General features: G+C 43.7%; 1 protein-coding gene across 3 annotated transcripts in view; it reads right to left on the bottom strand.

Annotated features, from left to right (window-relative positions):
* mpp7a (MAGUK p55 scaffold protein 7a) overlaps window positions 1-15030 on the bottom strand; it is a 151082-nt gene that overhangs the window by 31126 nt on the left and 104926 nt on the right. For all 3 annotated transcript variants that reach the window (XM_046062724.1, XM_046062732.1, XM_046062740.1), the window contains 5 exons: window positions 12009-12090; window positions 11440-11525; window positions 10857-10931; window positions 8023-8219; window positions 7286-7350 (listed from right to left, as the gene is read on the bottom strand). In XM_046062724.1, coding sequence (XP_045918680.1) covers window positions 7286-7350; window positions 8023-8219; window positions 10857-10931; window positions 11440-11525; window positions 12009-12090 — 505 coding nt within the window. The remainder of the gene's footprint in view (window positions 1-7285; window positions 7351-8022; window positions 8220-10856; window positions 10932-11439; window positions 11526-12008; window positions 12091-15030) is intronic.

Genomic DNA, 15030 nt, shown 5'->3' with positions numbered 1-15030 from the left:
TATTACACTCGGAAGGCTTTCATCTGTTGCCTATCTGCCACAGGAATGGTTTGCATGGCCTAATGGCCTTTTACACTAACATTCCTAGTCTAAGAAATCACCACGCGATAACAGTGCAGAATGTAAATCGCCAGGGCACGGCCTATCTGAGAATGCTTAAATGGTGAAGTAAGACATTGTCATTTGCCGTTTCTGAGAGTGCATTTCACCCGCCTGCCTAAAGAAATATTGTGAGAGTGGTGAAAATGAGTTGAAGTCATGATCTGATGTTGCGGACAGCCATGCCTGCAGTGATGGTGGCAGCCAAGCCTATCATTTACTGAGCGCTGGGAGCCATGGCCGCCCGGATTGCGGCCACCGACTTTTGCAGACATTCTCAGAGTGCAGTCATCCAGTGTGTACTAGTCAGCCAACCAGCCTTACTGGATGCTTCATGGCCGACTCACCCCCTGGATAGGGACGCACACATAGGGGTGTATCACATGTTGCACACATACCGAAGATTCACCACAGGGGATGACAGAGGGTAGTGTAGGAATAAAGGAAAAGGATGGATGGCAAAAAGAGAGAGACGGGTGAATATCATTTATTAAAGAGTAATTCCAGTATATTATATCTTGGGTCTTATTTTTGTCATTTTGTCTGTAATTTTTATTGCTAATGATTAAACTGTGCACATCATAGTAATTGCTAAGATCTGGAAACATGACATCACAGCTAGGTCAGATGGGGAAAGAAACTTGAACGGTCAGTTCAACAATCAGACAGGTTGTAAACAACAGTTCAGACAGATCATCAAAACCATCAGTGGGTGGGTATCTAAACCAATGAGAAGAGTACACCCAAAATTGAAATCCCAGCAATCCTTCACCGCCTAAGAAAACTGTGTGGGCAAAACTGTGGTGTGTTAACTGTGATGGATATTTATAATGGTTTGGTTTTTGATCGCCTTTGATTTCTCAAATAAATCTGGCACTAATTAGTTGGATTTGCAGTTAGGGACTAGAGCAATCTTGGTGAAATGATGAACAGTAGGTCATCATTAAATCCATCCTTCTTGGGTGCGGTAAGCTCACTTGGTAGAGTCGTGTCCCATGTGTAAGGCTGATTTCTTACTGCAGCTGGGGTTCAAGTCCAGCTTGCAGCCCTTTGCTGCATGTCACCCACCATCTCTCTCCCTGGTTTCCTGTCTCTCTCTCCATTGTCCAGTCTAAAGGCAAAAATGCTCCAAAAATATTTATATCTATATAAAAACCCATCTTGTTATTGTCTACTCAAGAGTGTAAATGAGTATCCAATTAAGCAATCCGAGGCAGCTAAGTCTGACTAGAGTCACATAAGATTATAGGTATCTTAACTCTTTGGATTACACTTGGCTTTGGAGCTGCATGGATTATATCTGGCACAGTCAACTATCCAGTGAATCCAGAGTGTCAGTGCTGCATGGCTGCTAGAATATCTTTCAGCTATCTCCTTACGACAGTAGAAGAGACAAAAGAATGACCCCTAGTCAGCACCCTGTAAATGGCCTTGAATTATGAGCTGATGTCACCCTTGCAGCCAGCATACAGATGGCCTTCTCCTTGAACAAACTGGACGCTGTCACTTTCTCTCTTGCTCACTACATGTCTGTGTTTTTTAAACAACCAACATGAAACCAGTGGAGTTTTCCAGATGACACAGAATGAGATCTCTGTCATGCATCTTTTAGCCTTCAAACGTAGAGATGATTATTTAAAGTCAGGATAAGGAAGTAAACAAAAGACAGAGCAAAGCTGGTCTGCGTGAAAGAGCAGACTTTAAATTTTACAAAATGTAGTAACTCTTGGTATGCTGACAATGAACCAATATGCAGGGAGTTTTAATTTAATATGATGGGGAAAAATAATAACTTAATCTATAAAACTTTTAGGGTGGTCTCCACAGGGTCATCTGGCCATAACCTTTGAGAAACCCATTGTGCTTCTACAACTACTCCCATCTCTGTAAGCGTTTAAGGTGAAAAATGAAATCAACGGATAAATTGAACACAGGGCCAGGTTCAGGGCCACTTAAGACCAATCTCCGTCGCCATTTCAAAATAGTTCAGCTGCTCACTGGAGAGAGTGAGAGCAAGAATAAGAGGGATAGCAGCGTAATGTATGGAGAGAGATGTAGAAAGACTCCAAGGTGAGCGATAAGTATGTCCACGTGTTTGGCAGACTGCAAACCAAGTCAAACAATCAGACAGTGGAGAGGTTTGCATGTCAGACAGAGGAACAGACATGCTGTAAGAAAGCCCAGAGAGCCGTTAGTATGTTCAGAGAGAACAGATGGGGAAGCTGGAGAAGAGCCAGATATCGATGAAAGGAAGCTGGGGGGTGAAAAGGGAGGGGACAGGAGGCAGGTAGGCCAGGTTGACAACTATAGATGTCAAATAGTTGATCTAACCCCTGTACCTGATTAATAATTGGCTTAAACGGGACAACTGATGGTGCTTTAAACCAGTTTCATAACCGAGGAATGCAGCCATGAAAGTGGGGAGAGAAACAGTGAGGAAAGGGATTATTTATATCTTGCAAATGTTAGGCGTAAATGGACATGGTTAAGCAATACTCGCCGTAGTCCCTCGCCAAGACCAATATTGTTCCAGCCAATGGAGCTCCCGGGCTGGAAAGACAGAGACAGAAAGGGACCCCCTCCTCAATCACCACCTCCATCCTCCGTTCGGTAACAGCAGGGTCTCCGCAGTATCCTTCAATTAGGTTGTAGTTTATTGCCTCGGGGCCTAGACGGTCCAGCGTGTACCGATCCAAGCTTTGTATCCCTCCATCTCTCTTGACCCAGCCTCCACCACTCCACAGGGCCACATCTGCTACCGAATGTGACCCCTCGACTGCTTCTCTCTCTCTCCATCTATTCCTATATTTTCTGCATCTCCGCTTTTGAGATCGGACTTTGTTTTACACCCTTCACTTTCATTCACTCAGCTCGTTGCTTACACTCCAGCTGGATCCAACATTTTTCTCTAATTGAGTTTTTTTTATATTGAACGCCAGGAAATGAATGTGTGTGTGTGCGTCTATGCAAGAACAGAGAGTGAACTGTTATCATTCCCCAGTTATTCATCTAGTCCTAACGGGGCCATGTCAAGGGACTTCCTACTACTGCTGCTGCACACACAACTAATCCTTACAGTATGTATGACATTAGGAAGAATGTATTGCTACAGTCAAAAGGAGACTTATGTTCCTTTGGTAGGAGCCACAGCAGACTCTGCAACATTTTACACCTGCCCTCTGTGCATAGAAGGGGGGGAGGGTGGGTTACAAATCCCATAACTCATAAAAGGAACTGGTCCATTAAAATGAAATAGTAAGGGAACAGTACAGCACTGTCTGTCTTTAACTTTTCAGCAGGCTATTTTTGGCCATCCTGCACCATGTATGCCAGTATGCGGTTGAACATAACCAGGAAATGACAACATCCATAATTCACCAAAGGGCTTGAATCTGAGGTAAAAGAGCCTAATGCTAAGTTTAGAGGTGGTCAGCTTAGCTCTGTTGGTTATTTCAGAGCTACATATTGAAAGAGTCACGTTACATTAAGGGCTCACCGCCATGTTGGGGGAAACAAGTAGTCAAATGGACATGTCCGTCTCAAAGTGGTAATCTACAGTGAAAAATATGGCCAGCGAGAACTTGCTTGTGGTTCAATGGGGTCACTGTGAGACCAGAGCAGGCCCATAAAGCCAAGTACAAATGTGTATTTTTCTAAAGGGTTTCATCTGTTTGGGAAATGCAAAATCAAAGGAGGGAGCACATTGCAGTGGAGCACCTATGTGCTCTCCATCCATCCATCGTCAACCGCTTATCCTGTGTACAGGGTCGCGGGGGGCTGGAGCCAATCCCAGCTGACATCGGGCGCAAGGCGGGGTACACCCTGGACAGGTCGCCAGTCCATCGCAGGGCCTATGTGCTCTCATTAGGCCTAAATATATGGTTATGGAAATGAAGATACCGGAAAGATATGAAGACAAAGCGAGTATGCAAGGAGTGAGGACAGGAAGGTGGTGCAGGAGGAGTCACAGTGAGTGTTTTGCAAATAAGCTTGTTTCTTAGAACACTGAGGTAATATACAGTGAACGCTTTTGTTGTTGGTATGTGGGATTTAAGATAACAAAAACGCAAACATCAAGTAAAGTGCACAATGTCAGTAAACTGCAGACTTAAGTCTGTGTGGGGCGGCCTGGCCCACAAGTTCAGCACAACAGATATTTGCAGCATGCTTTCCTCCTCCATGGCTACAGGCAGGCATATTAGTCACAATGCCAGCTGAAAAGCCTTCCGTTCATGCACTGCAGCTTGCCATATACAAACCAAATTGCTATTTGGCAACTGTTTGTAAATCCTAGCTAATGTCTTTGTCATTTTGAGACTCTCTCTTATAGAGCTTCTCGGGCAGGTGCAGGAGAACAGTTGGGTACAAACGTAACGGCTGTGGCATAAACAGCAGCCGGAGCAGGTGGGTTCTATTCGTAAAAAGCCAGGGCTGTGCAGACCTCTACTACAAACTCAGGTCTGCATTTCTTTCTGGTGGCTGGTGGGAGATGGCGAACATATTGGGGGTAGTCAGCGGCCACTAGAGGTGCTGTTTTAAGATTATAACCATATGGATGCTTGTACGCATGCTCGGCTTGAACTCATGAGCGAGCATAATCCGAAACACAACCGCTTCCATACAGAGATCCCACAACAAAAGCTGAAACACCAGCATGTCGGCTGTGGCTTTTCTCCAGACATGTTCCTCTTTGCTCTGTTACTACTAACATTTCTGGCTCAAATCAAACCCCTTATCGGCTCCGTACCGTTACTTTTCATACAGCGTAGCAAGCACTGGCATAGTGGCTCAATCCTCCTGGAAAATAAGGCAGTGTGAAAGTGGTTTTATATAGATAAACCGGGAGACAGTTTTACACAACATGCTATAATCTCAGGTCAACTCCCACTGCAGCATTACAGTAAAATTTTTATCAGCTTGAGGTTGAACTAATCCATGCCCGTTACAGGATAACGTTACATTGCTTTAGATCGCCTGCCTTTTCAGTAACAAACATGACATTTGTGTAAACAACATTTGTGTATCTTTCACCGGAGGCTTAGCAATGTGAGCACTGCTAAATGTTTGGGAAATGGTTAATGAGCTAGCCTGAGTATTATATTGAGATTGTTGCCACACTTTATTTAACAGTTTGACTGCAGCAAGTAAGATTACTGTAGAGTAAAGGTCCTCTGCTGTGATGTCCTATGCTGTTATGTTGCATTATTGTATTTTTTGTGGGTCACGTAAGTTACAGCGACTGCGATGGTGGAGAAGCTTTGTACGTGAGTATCGGTAAAATAACAATAAATCTAAACTGAACATTACGAAGCACAGAGCAGCGGATCCATGCTAACGTTAGCTGCCTTCAATCACTATGGGCTAGTATAAACAAATCACTTTGTAGCATTACATCCTTTCTTGCAGGCTAAATCAACACTTTGACATAATACCGATAGCACACAGGATAGTAATATGGAGTGCGTTAGCTGGTGGAGTAATGCGTCAGTCATTTTTGTTGCTGGTTTTTATCCTTACATGGTTTTTGTGTTGGAGTTTATGTTGGAGTCTGTGCTGTCCTGGGAGCAGGTTGTTGTATGGTGTTAGTGAATTGCTGTATTGTCACTGTGGTCGGAGAGCGCGTACAAGGCTACCTCCTGATCCGATACTTTCACAATAAAAGCAGAATAGTGGCTATTCCAAGCAACAGAGAAAACAGGCGTGTTGTCTATTTAGGAAGGCAGCAGTCATCTTATGTGCATATGTTCTTGCACAGACTTAACTATTAACTTACGTTTCAAGTCGCGGTGGATATTTTAAGCACAGACCAGGTAAAGCAGCATTTAACACAGAGGGTGCAGATGTTGGTTTCAGCTGTTTGATAGGCTACGTCATTAATAAACCGACCTGCGGCTCACCTGCTGCCGTGATAACAGATCGCGGGTGTAAATATACGGAAGTTCTCAGTCAAGTTACAATCACCATGCCGGCTCAACGTCGTGATGTCTGTCAGCCATCGCCGATGGACGATGGCATTGTCTATCGGCCCAACCCTAACAGTCAGGGTGGTGATAAATGCCACATGCAAACCCATTGTCTGCAGCAAGAGAACAACTTTATAACATTATCTGCATTTTAATTAAATTTAAAAATAAACCAGTTACCAGTGGCGCCATAAATCTCAAATCAGTGGGGTTGGTCATTCCAACTTGACTTACTCACACCATTACCCTGTTTGGAATTGCCCTCTATTCAGGGATCAGGCTGGCTGATTCAAAGTTATGTTGTAAAACACTAGAGTATTTCCACACTCTCATTTTAGTAGTAGTGATGATTGTGCTTGCCACTGTATTAGTGAGAGTATTAACCTCTTTTCTAGTCTTTAACCTAAAACCAGGGTCTGTAGGCCACCCCTACCCGTTTCTGCTGCTGTCTTTTTCTTGTGTAACATGGTTAATGTCTTCTGTCTTCATTATGAGGAAATCAACAAACTGTAATTTATAAGGGTAGTTTCGTTATAATCCCTCCATTTCCTGATTCCCTGCATCCAGCCGTGTTATATTGTATAGTGTTGTGATAAGTACTCCTGCTGATGTGTTCTCTGCTGCCCTGACTGGCCAGGGTTAGGGTTACTGTGCAGGCTTGCATGACAAGGTACATTAATTTTCTCCAGAGAGCAGCATTGAGACTCCATCACATCTGTGGGTCTAGCATCAGATCATTTATCCGTCATTAGGCTCTCTGAGATGTGGAGAGGTGAGCTGGATGGGTAGGATTGCTGGTGTTTTGGCTGAAGGGTTTAAGACTCAGAGAGGTTTTCCAGAGGGCAAATCTCCTCCTTCTTCACATTAAAGTCCCTGCATGACTTAGACCACATCAACACATGAAAAAGGCAGAGGGGGACAGAGGCAAGAAAGTCTGGCAAGAGGCTGAGCAAGTGAAACATGTAGCAGACAGGAAAATAAGAGGGAGGGTAAATCCAGACACAACACTTCCTCTGATGACAAGCGTGAGGCAGTGCAACTGTACGGCAGACTTTAGCAGTGGCCACAGAGTGCAGAGATGAGTCCTGAGCAACATGCCTAATCTTCATTGCTTGTTAGCATTCCTTCACCTGCACTGCCTCTCCTAAACCCACCCACATGTTGCAGTGTGTTGCCATGTTCTGATTTATTATGACCTATCACAGAAGAGAATATATGCTTACATGATCTTCGGCTAGAGGTCCTCTGGAGCGGGAGAGTCGCAGCAGGTCGCGGCAGTGCAAATCTCCTGGAAGAAGAGACAGGAGGATAAAGGAAGAGAGGGAAAAAAGGAAGAAAAAGCACAATAAAGAGCCATCAGTCTTCATGACAGCATAGGAAATAATAAGCACTCCCTGCTACGCTACAGAGAACCCACTCTGCAAAATCCAGTTTCATTCTGTGAGCTGAGATAGGGGACAGAAAAGAAGGGGAGATGAAGGAATGAGGAGGTGAAGGAAAAACACTTGCTGGTGACAAAACTGCAAGTTTATATCTGAATTTGTAAAATGTTCTCTCTCTTCTTTTGCTCTCCTCCCTCCCTCTTTTTGTGTGTGTGTGTTGTGTGTGTGTTTCTTTTCCCTTCTCGGGTACTCTTGGACGGTGCCAAGAAACTGCCCCGGCCTCATGAGCTCTGTGTTGCACATCAAGTGCGGCCATCCGAGCGCACACTGATGTGCGATTTTCCATCCACTTGCCGTCCAAAGTGGATCAGTACCAGCGCTATCATTTTCTGTCATTACTCATTTCAGGCCAGACATTGTGCGGAAATCCAGACTATTTTGGCAGTATTAAGCAAGAAAAAAAAGAAGAAAGGGGAGAGAAAGAGAGTGAAACTTCTGTGACAGTGGCAGTTGGAGCCAGCCTTGTCAAGACGCAACAGTAGATAGGACAGGCTGGTCTAGCTGGGGTTGTTTCTTACCTCTCCTGGAACTGTTTGGACGGGATTAGGCCAGCACGGGGATTGGTGCCCCCCTCGTGTTTGGCCTGCCACCAAGTTGCATCATCTTGGCTCATGATCTGAAGGATGGAGCCCTTCTTGAAGGCCAGTCCAGCCTCCTTACATGGGATGGCTTTGTCCTCCTTAGGGTCGTAGTCAAAGAGCGCCTTCACAAACACCTGGACACACAGGAGAGGGAGGGAATAAGAGAAAACAAAGAGCTGGATTGAGGGCAAAGCCGGAAAAAGCAACGGTTCACTGTAAATGGCCTTTCCCTCCATTGCATGTGAACTCTAAAGGCAAGCCACTGAGGCAAACACAGAAGGTGCTTCTCCAACGATCAGGGTGATTATTCGAGAAAGGTCATTGCAATCAGAAGTTGAAACCTGCAACTGCTGGCCAAGTTAGTCTCTCTATGTTGTTCCATCAACACTTAGGATGGACTAAGCCCTGTCACCATCTTCCAAGTGTGGTGAGACTTAACATCTCCTGAGTCAGAGACTCTACTTGGAAGTGTGCTGTTCCACCGATGACGAAACACAAACTAATATCAGGAATCTTTCCACATTAAAGAACAAACCAATAATGAAAGTTGTTTTCTTTCTTTCTTTAAGGTTCTTTAAGGTTTTCTTTAAAATGTCTAATTTGCTTTGGCAGAGGGGGTGGGACACACCTCATCAACACAAAGGAGGTTCGACCTTATAGTGGAAAAGTCTCTGACATTGTTTCCTGTTGTGGGCGGCGAGCTGCAACCTAACGCACCTTCCTATGTCTTCTGTCCAAATTGAGTTCTGTCATGATGAGTTATCACTCATAAGACACCTCAATGCATGTGGAAAGAGAAAATAGGGAAAGAAAGTGTGTATGTGTGTGTGAGAGAGAGAGAAAACAAGGAAGAGGGAGGGAGAGATTACATTTTTTGATGTCCTACTGATTTAGAGAGTGCTTTGTGCCATGATAAAATTATGTTTCAGACAGAGATGTTTTGTTTGGGTCATAACAGCCACTCTGGCTGCTAAGCTCTCCAGCAGAATACAGTCATACATCTACACACTAAGATCTCATGCTTTTCTTCCCTTGGCTCTGTTTTTTTGGCCTGTACATGTTCAGCCACTTAAGCTGCCCTTTGATGCATTGACACTACCTTACATAAGCACGCAGGCTATTTTCATGAAGGAGTGGCTGAGTGTGGCACTGGTGGACTATATTTCAGATGGATTCCTGAAAACGGCCAGACAATTTCAACCATTACAAGATGACAAAGGGTGTAAGTGGCTAACCCTGTCCTGTACACCTCTGTAACACATGCAGTGTGGGCTGCGTTGTGAATAATGATATACCACCTTCAACCCTGGAGCTTAAAACCAACGGGTGGTTCCAGCCTCTGTCTCCTACTGATAGATGAGCGTGTGAGAAATGGTGTATCAACACCCCAGCGGGTTAGAATGATGGTATGCTGGTTGGAGTGACCCCCCTCAAAATGAATGGTTACAAGCTACTACCACCTGGGGCAATCCACATGAATAAAGATAATCTCGTCCCACATATGGCTGGGTGTCAAACCTCAATACTATTTTGGTACCAACAGAAATACATCTTTAGCACAGACGCTGTTAAGTGCTTAAAGCTGGCGTGTAATGTCCAGACAGATTCATAGTCTTCTTCACCTATTCTTTCATAAAGTCTTAAAGTTCTTTTAAAGCTAATGTGTTCAGACAACATTTTAAAAGTAACTCAACAGTGAAGGTGCTTTCAGACAGCAAGTGGTTGTCTCCACCCCCATTGTTTTCAATATAAATGTGACGTGATGTGATGTGCCGTGGCCGAGGCAGCAAAAAAAGGCAGAGGCCGGCTGCTGCCCTCCTGAATGTGTACAGACAGCTCTTTGCTGCTGCATTTGGAGTTTATAATCCAACTTTCTCAACTTGCTGCCGTGGCTTGCTCTGTGACCATGGTAACGACAAGGTCACAACAACAGACACAGTGGCAAATGCTCGCAGTCTGAAAGCACCTCTAATTTAATTTTGTGGGAACGTACTGTAAACTGAACGTACAGTCACTTTTTTATATTATCAATTGATTCTGGTCCCAGTGTATACTGCTCATTATAAAAGATATTTTTGCCCTTTTCCAGAGAAATTTTAAATGAGTAATGCCTGTGAAAGTCCACACCCTTTAGGTGCAAGTCTTCTTCTTCTACTTCTATTCCTACTCTAATTAATTTACTGTGTTGACCGGTGTTACAGTGTTTGAGGCTAATTTGCATTCTTTACTACAACCGCTGAGTTAAGCTAGCAGTCTGGCTCTGAACCACAATCTGGCCCTGTCAGTGAAGGTGGTAGAATCGTTTTTGAAGTCACTGTCAACACTTTTCATGTCATCTGTTAAAAAAGACACTTTGTGCATGACTGAAGCCGTTACTTGACCAGTATACAAATCAAAAGGAGAGTTAGCAACTACAGCACTGTGAATTTTGGATGACTGAGAGATGTATTCTCTAAGACATTAACATGGCTAAAACGCATCTAATGTAGACAGTTAGGGGGTAACTTTGAGTGATAGAGGAGCAACAATGCCTCGGTTTGAAGGTCTATGAATATGTGAAGGGACATGTCAATTTGTAATTGGTACTGAAACTAAGCAATAAAAGATTTCAATAACCTACAAAAGGGCCTAGTTACTGTACAGCTACAGTTACTGTATTGTTACTGCTTTCTTCTTTCCTTGTACAAACATCAGCTGGAGCACAGACGCTCTCTCTGTGTTGTAAGTCAAAGACTGTAATCCAATTGCAAAACAATTAGGACAAGACCTACCTTTGGGTCTTTGGTTGGCACCTCCTCCTTGACGGCAGGGACAACTTTAAAGGTAATGGCTCCTTGCGACTGGGCCTGAATATTGGGAAGACAAGATAGATCCAAATGAAGGGGGTGGAAACAACAGTCATCTGTCCTGCAAATATTTCACAAAGCACCTAATCCAATGAAAGTCACATTATGCAAAGCACTGTTTGATTGTTCAACAATGAAAGGGTTATTAGGATTGGATGACTTGGCAGAGACTTGGTTTAAAAAAAAGACTCATTCTTCTACAGTTGTCCCCCCTAGCAGAGTTCAGGCCCATGACGGAACTTATTTGAGGCCTGCAGCAGAGCCTGTTTGGAGGGACTACTAAGCATCAATCTTATCCAGGGGGACTGTGTGGCTCAGTGCATGTGGTATGAAGGCCAGTGTTTAGTTTTCAGCACAGTGACAGGAGGCACAGGGTCCTGGATGAGTTACGGGAGGTTTTTGCCATCACAAACAAGGAATGTTATTTTCGCCAAGGGAGTGGAGCTGAAACACAGGAGAAACCCTTGGACAGAACACACACACACACACACACATAGATGAGGCTTACCAGAATACGAATGATTTCCTCTGGTTTCTTGTCCTCCACAGGGATTCCATTAACCTCCTTCAGTTCATCTCCTACATGAATCAGTCCTAACACACACAAACCAATCTACAATCACTCTGATACTCCATTGTTCTAATGTCCTGAGCTACCGTGTAAAAGTCCAGCGCTCACGCCTGGGGATGTGTACAGTACACCAGATTAATGTTTATCATCGTGGTGGCATTTGAGATTGGAAAAGAATGAAAAGCTTATTGTCAACACATGTGGAAATTTGCCTTTGGCTTCAATGTGGCAGAGCTAACAAACAGACTGGACGCACTGAATACAAAACAGAAAGGAAACATGTAGACAATCTTCTCAGTATACTTGTCATTCATGTTCATATTTACACAAAGTGGATAAAGACCATTTATGGCACAGAACTGGTAGATTGGGTTTCAATGATAATTCCTGAATACATCCCTTCTTTGTTGCACACTGGACTCCATGCAGCAGACACATTAAAATGTTTTGGTAGACACAAACCCATACACACACTCATGCAACAGACAAAAAGATGTGCTACTGACCGCTTCTGTCGGCTGCCCCGCCTTTCATAATCCGGGCCACAAGGATGGCCCCTGTGTGTTCGTCGCGCCTTATTGTTGCTCCCTGCAAAGGAAACACAGATAATAATTAAAAATTGGATGAACCTCACTGTATTTGCACTCTGCTTAAAGTTGCTTTGTTTAAATGTCCAATCCATGAATGCAACATACTCATTGTTACCTAAATGGATAATTTTTCCAGGAAAATGTCTTTTAAATGACAAACAGAACAAATCTATGGTGTCTGATTTCAGGGAACAGATGCTTTTCAGGTGTATATTAAGCTTTTTATTATACAAAATGATGGCATCGTGCAGGTACAAGCAGTTGGTTACACACTACCCATTTCATTAAAAATTGTGTGGACCTTTTTCTGAGACCTTCCATTTCACATGTCTGTTCATCAGAAAAACAAAGATGGAATACTTTCTAAATACTTAGCTAGTACGTGTCACAGAACGACAATGACACAGAATCTTTCAAGACACAATGACATGGCATGTCCACTTCTTTGCTATGACATGTGATGGGGTGGAACTACACCAGATCCCAGAAATTTAGTAGTCAATCCCAATACCATTCCACATGAAATTCCACAATTCTCGATACCCAGTTCAATACTACAGTTAACAACAAAAACAAATAAATCCCATGTACTTCTACATACACTCCTTTGATTTGAACATTACAAAGAACAACTAACAGCTTTGGAAGGTCTGAGAGGATGTCCAGGACACATGAGAGGTGATTTTATGTAAATGAGCAAGCTATTGAAATCACAACCTTGCAATGTGCTCAAATAATTAATAAATTTTTTTTTTTTGTACAAACGCACAGGTGAGAAATGTTAAGGGTGGTTACTATTTATATTGGCAGTGGTTTGACATTTTTATGAAATTGATTGTATCGCACTTTTAAGACGGCCCCTATAGTGTCAGGTGTGTTGGACAGACATTCAATTTGCGCCAAAAACTGCATCGTCATCTTTGTTGATTTTGAGTTGATTTTGAGTTGAAAACTGTGAAATGTCTGCCTAAAAATTTCTCCAACACATCGCAAAACTGGGAGAAGTCAAGGTTTTGACAAGGAGCCATTGAAGGTAACAGCTGTGAAAACCAACAAATGCTAAATACTAAACTAACTTCACCCTGGTTTCCTTACACGATGGCAGAGCTGTCACTGCAGCTACACTTGTTGCCATCTTCCACGTGTTGGATCACCGGTACCCGGTACCTACGGTACTAGGTAACCGAGTACCATTGTGTTTTCAGAACTTTTGCCTTGACTTGACACCGAAGTATCAGTTCTTGTGACATTCCTAAGTTGAACATAACACATAACACAGTGAAGGACTAACTTTTAATATGTGAACCAGTGGAGTATCAGTAAAGAGGAGCAAAGATGAAAGGTGGAAGTGGCTACTTAATTGCATCTTTAAGAAATACACTGCATTCATTTCAACAATGACAGAATAGGAGCATCCATATTGCACATTGGATCTAACACGAGGTAGACTAATACTGATAGTGTGAATCACTTAATTTCTGCAAAAAGAGCTGGCCTAGACAGAGAGGGGTGAGGGGCTGACAGGTACGAAGTAGTAGTATCAAAACACACACACACAAATACACACAGTTTGCTTAAACCTTCCCTGTAGTCCTTTATGGGCTTGGTGCTCAGCCAGAAAGACACAGAGAGGAGAGGATAATGTTGCATCTTCCTTGTTTGAAATGACAGTGTTCAGCAGTGATGCATTTACCAGTAAACCCAAATAGCCTTTTCTCTTTACAATAAAACAATAGGCTTAATGGGTGCCAACCCGTCAAAGCCCTCCCACAAACATCATTTAGGCACCAGCCTGGCTGGGATTTAGGACGGAATAGGACTGCAAACTGCATTCTGTGGTGTCATCCTCACTTGGGCCTGAAAACCTGAACCAGACAGACAGAAGCATCGTCTAGTCAATACATAGTTTGTCGGGGCTGCAACTCATCCTTCCACCCTCTCCTAGCTGCTATTCCCATCATCTACGAAGACCCAGCCATGCTTTATTTCAGCTGTCCTAATCCATTGCCGCCCAGGTCGAGCGCCAGATTGCAAAGCTTGCTTTGTGTCATGCTGCTCGGGTTTGTGTGATTTTCCTGTTTGCCTTCCTTCGAACGCCCAAAGTAGCTGTGGTTACTACCATCGATGGGAGGCACTGCACGAGTTATCAAAGACCAAAGGAACCTCTGGTTTGTGCCACTTCACCGATGCCATTAGCATGTCATCTTGGTTGTTTTCACAACCTATTCACACCTAATGGTTTTCCTCTTATATAATGGTTTCCTCAAGGCCTTTGGGGTATGGAGATGGAAACAGGGAAGGACATCGGGATAAGACAGTGTTAGGGTCTACAGAGACTTGCAGACCTAATAGAAAAATTGGGCTAATTAAAGACACCCGAGAGGTTTCAGTAGGAGAGAAATCAGTGGAGCAGTTCAGCAAGAGGGAAAGTCACTGTCAGACCCCGGTGTCAGGGTCACACATAACTCCACAGTTTGACTTAACGCAGCCATCTGTGATGCAATGACCCCCAGACAGACAGTGAGGCCTTTTGTGTATGTGTGTGTGCGTGCGCGTGCGTGTGTCTGAAAGAATAGAGAATTGCAGGGAAGGAGACGGACTGTGACAGACAATAAGGTGAGAAGGGGAGTCTGCAGGAAATCTCACAGGAGTATTCAGACATGTGGTCATTAACTTTCTCTCTACTTTTTCTTTCTGACTCTCCTTTTTTGAGCTGGCTGATGGCCAGTGGTATGATGGATGTTTTTATTGAGTCCCCTGGGGTCCCTGGTGGCTGGTGGCAGTTTAAAGGTTAGAGAGGCAGCCTTTGACTGTCTGTAACGACTGCTGCACAAACTCCACAGACATGCTGTACACCGCTATCTATGGAATCTGCTCACATATGGTGTGTAGATATAAATTGTGTTTTGACACATATGGCTTAAATCACATGTTGAAA

Source organism: Micropterus dolomieu, linkage group LG01 (genome assembly GCF_021292245.1).
Source record: "Micropterus dolomieu isolate WLL.071019.BEF.003 ecotype Adirondacks linkage group LG01, ASM2129224v1, whole genome shotgun sequence".
Taxonomy (NCBI): Eukaryota; Metazoa; Chordata; class Actinopteri; order Centrarchiformes; family Centrarchidae; genus Micropterus; species Micropterus dolomieu.
The sequence above is the reverse complement of the archived record's forward strand: the minus strand, read 5'-3'. Positions and strand labels throughout refer to the sequence as shown.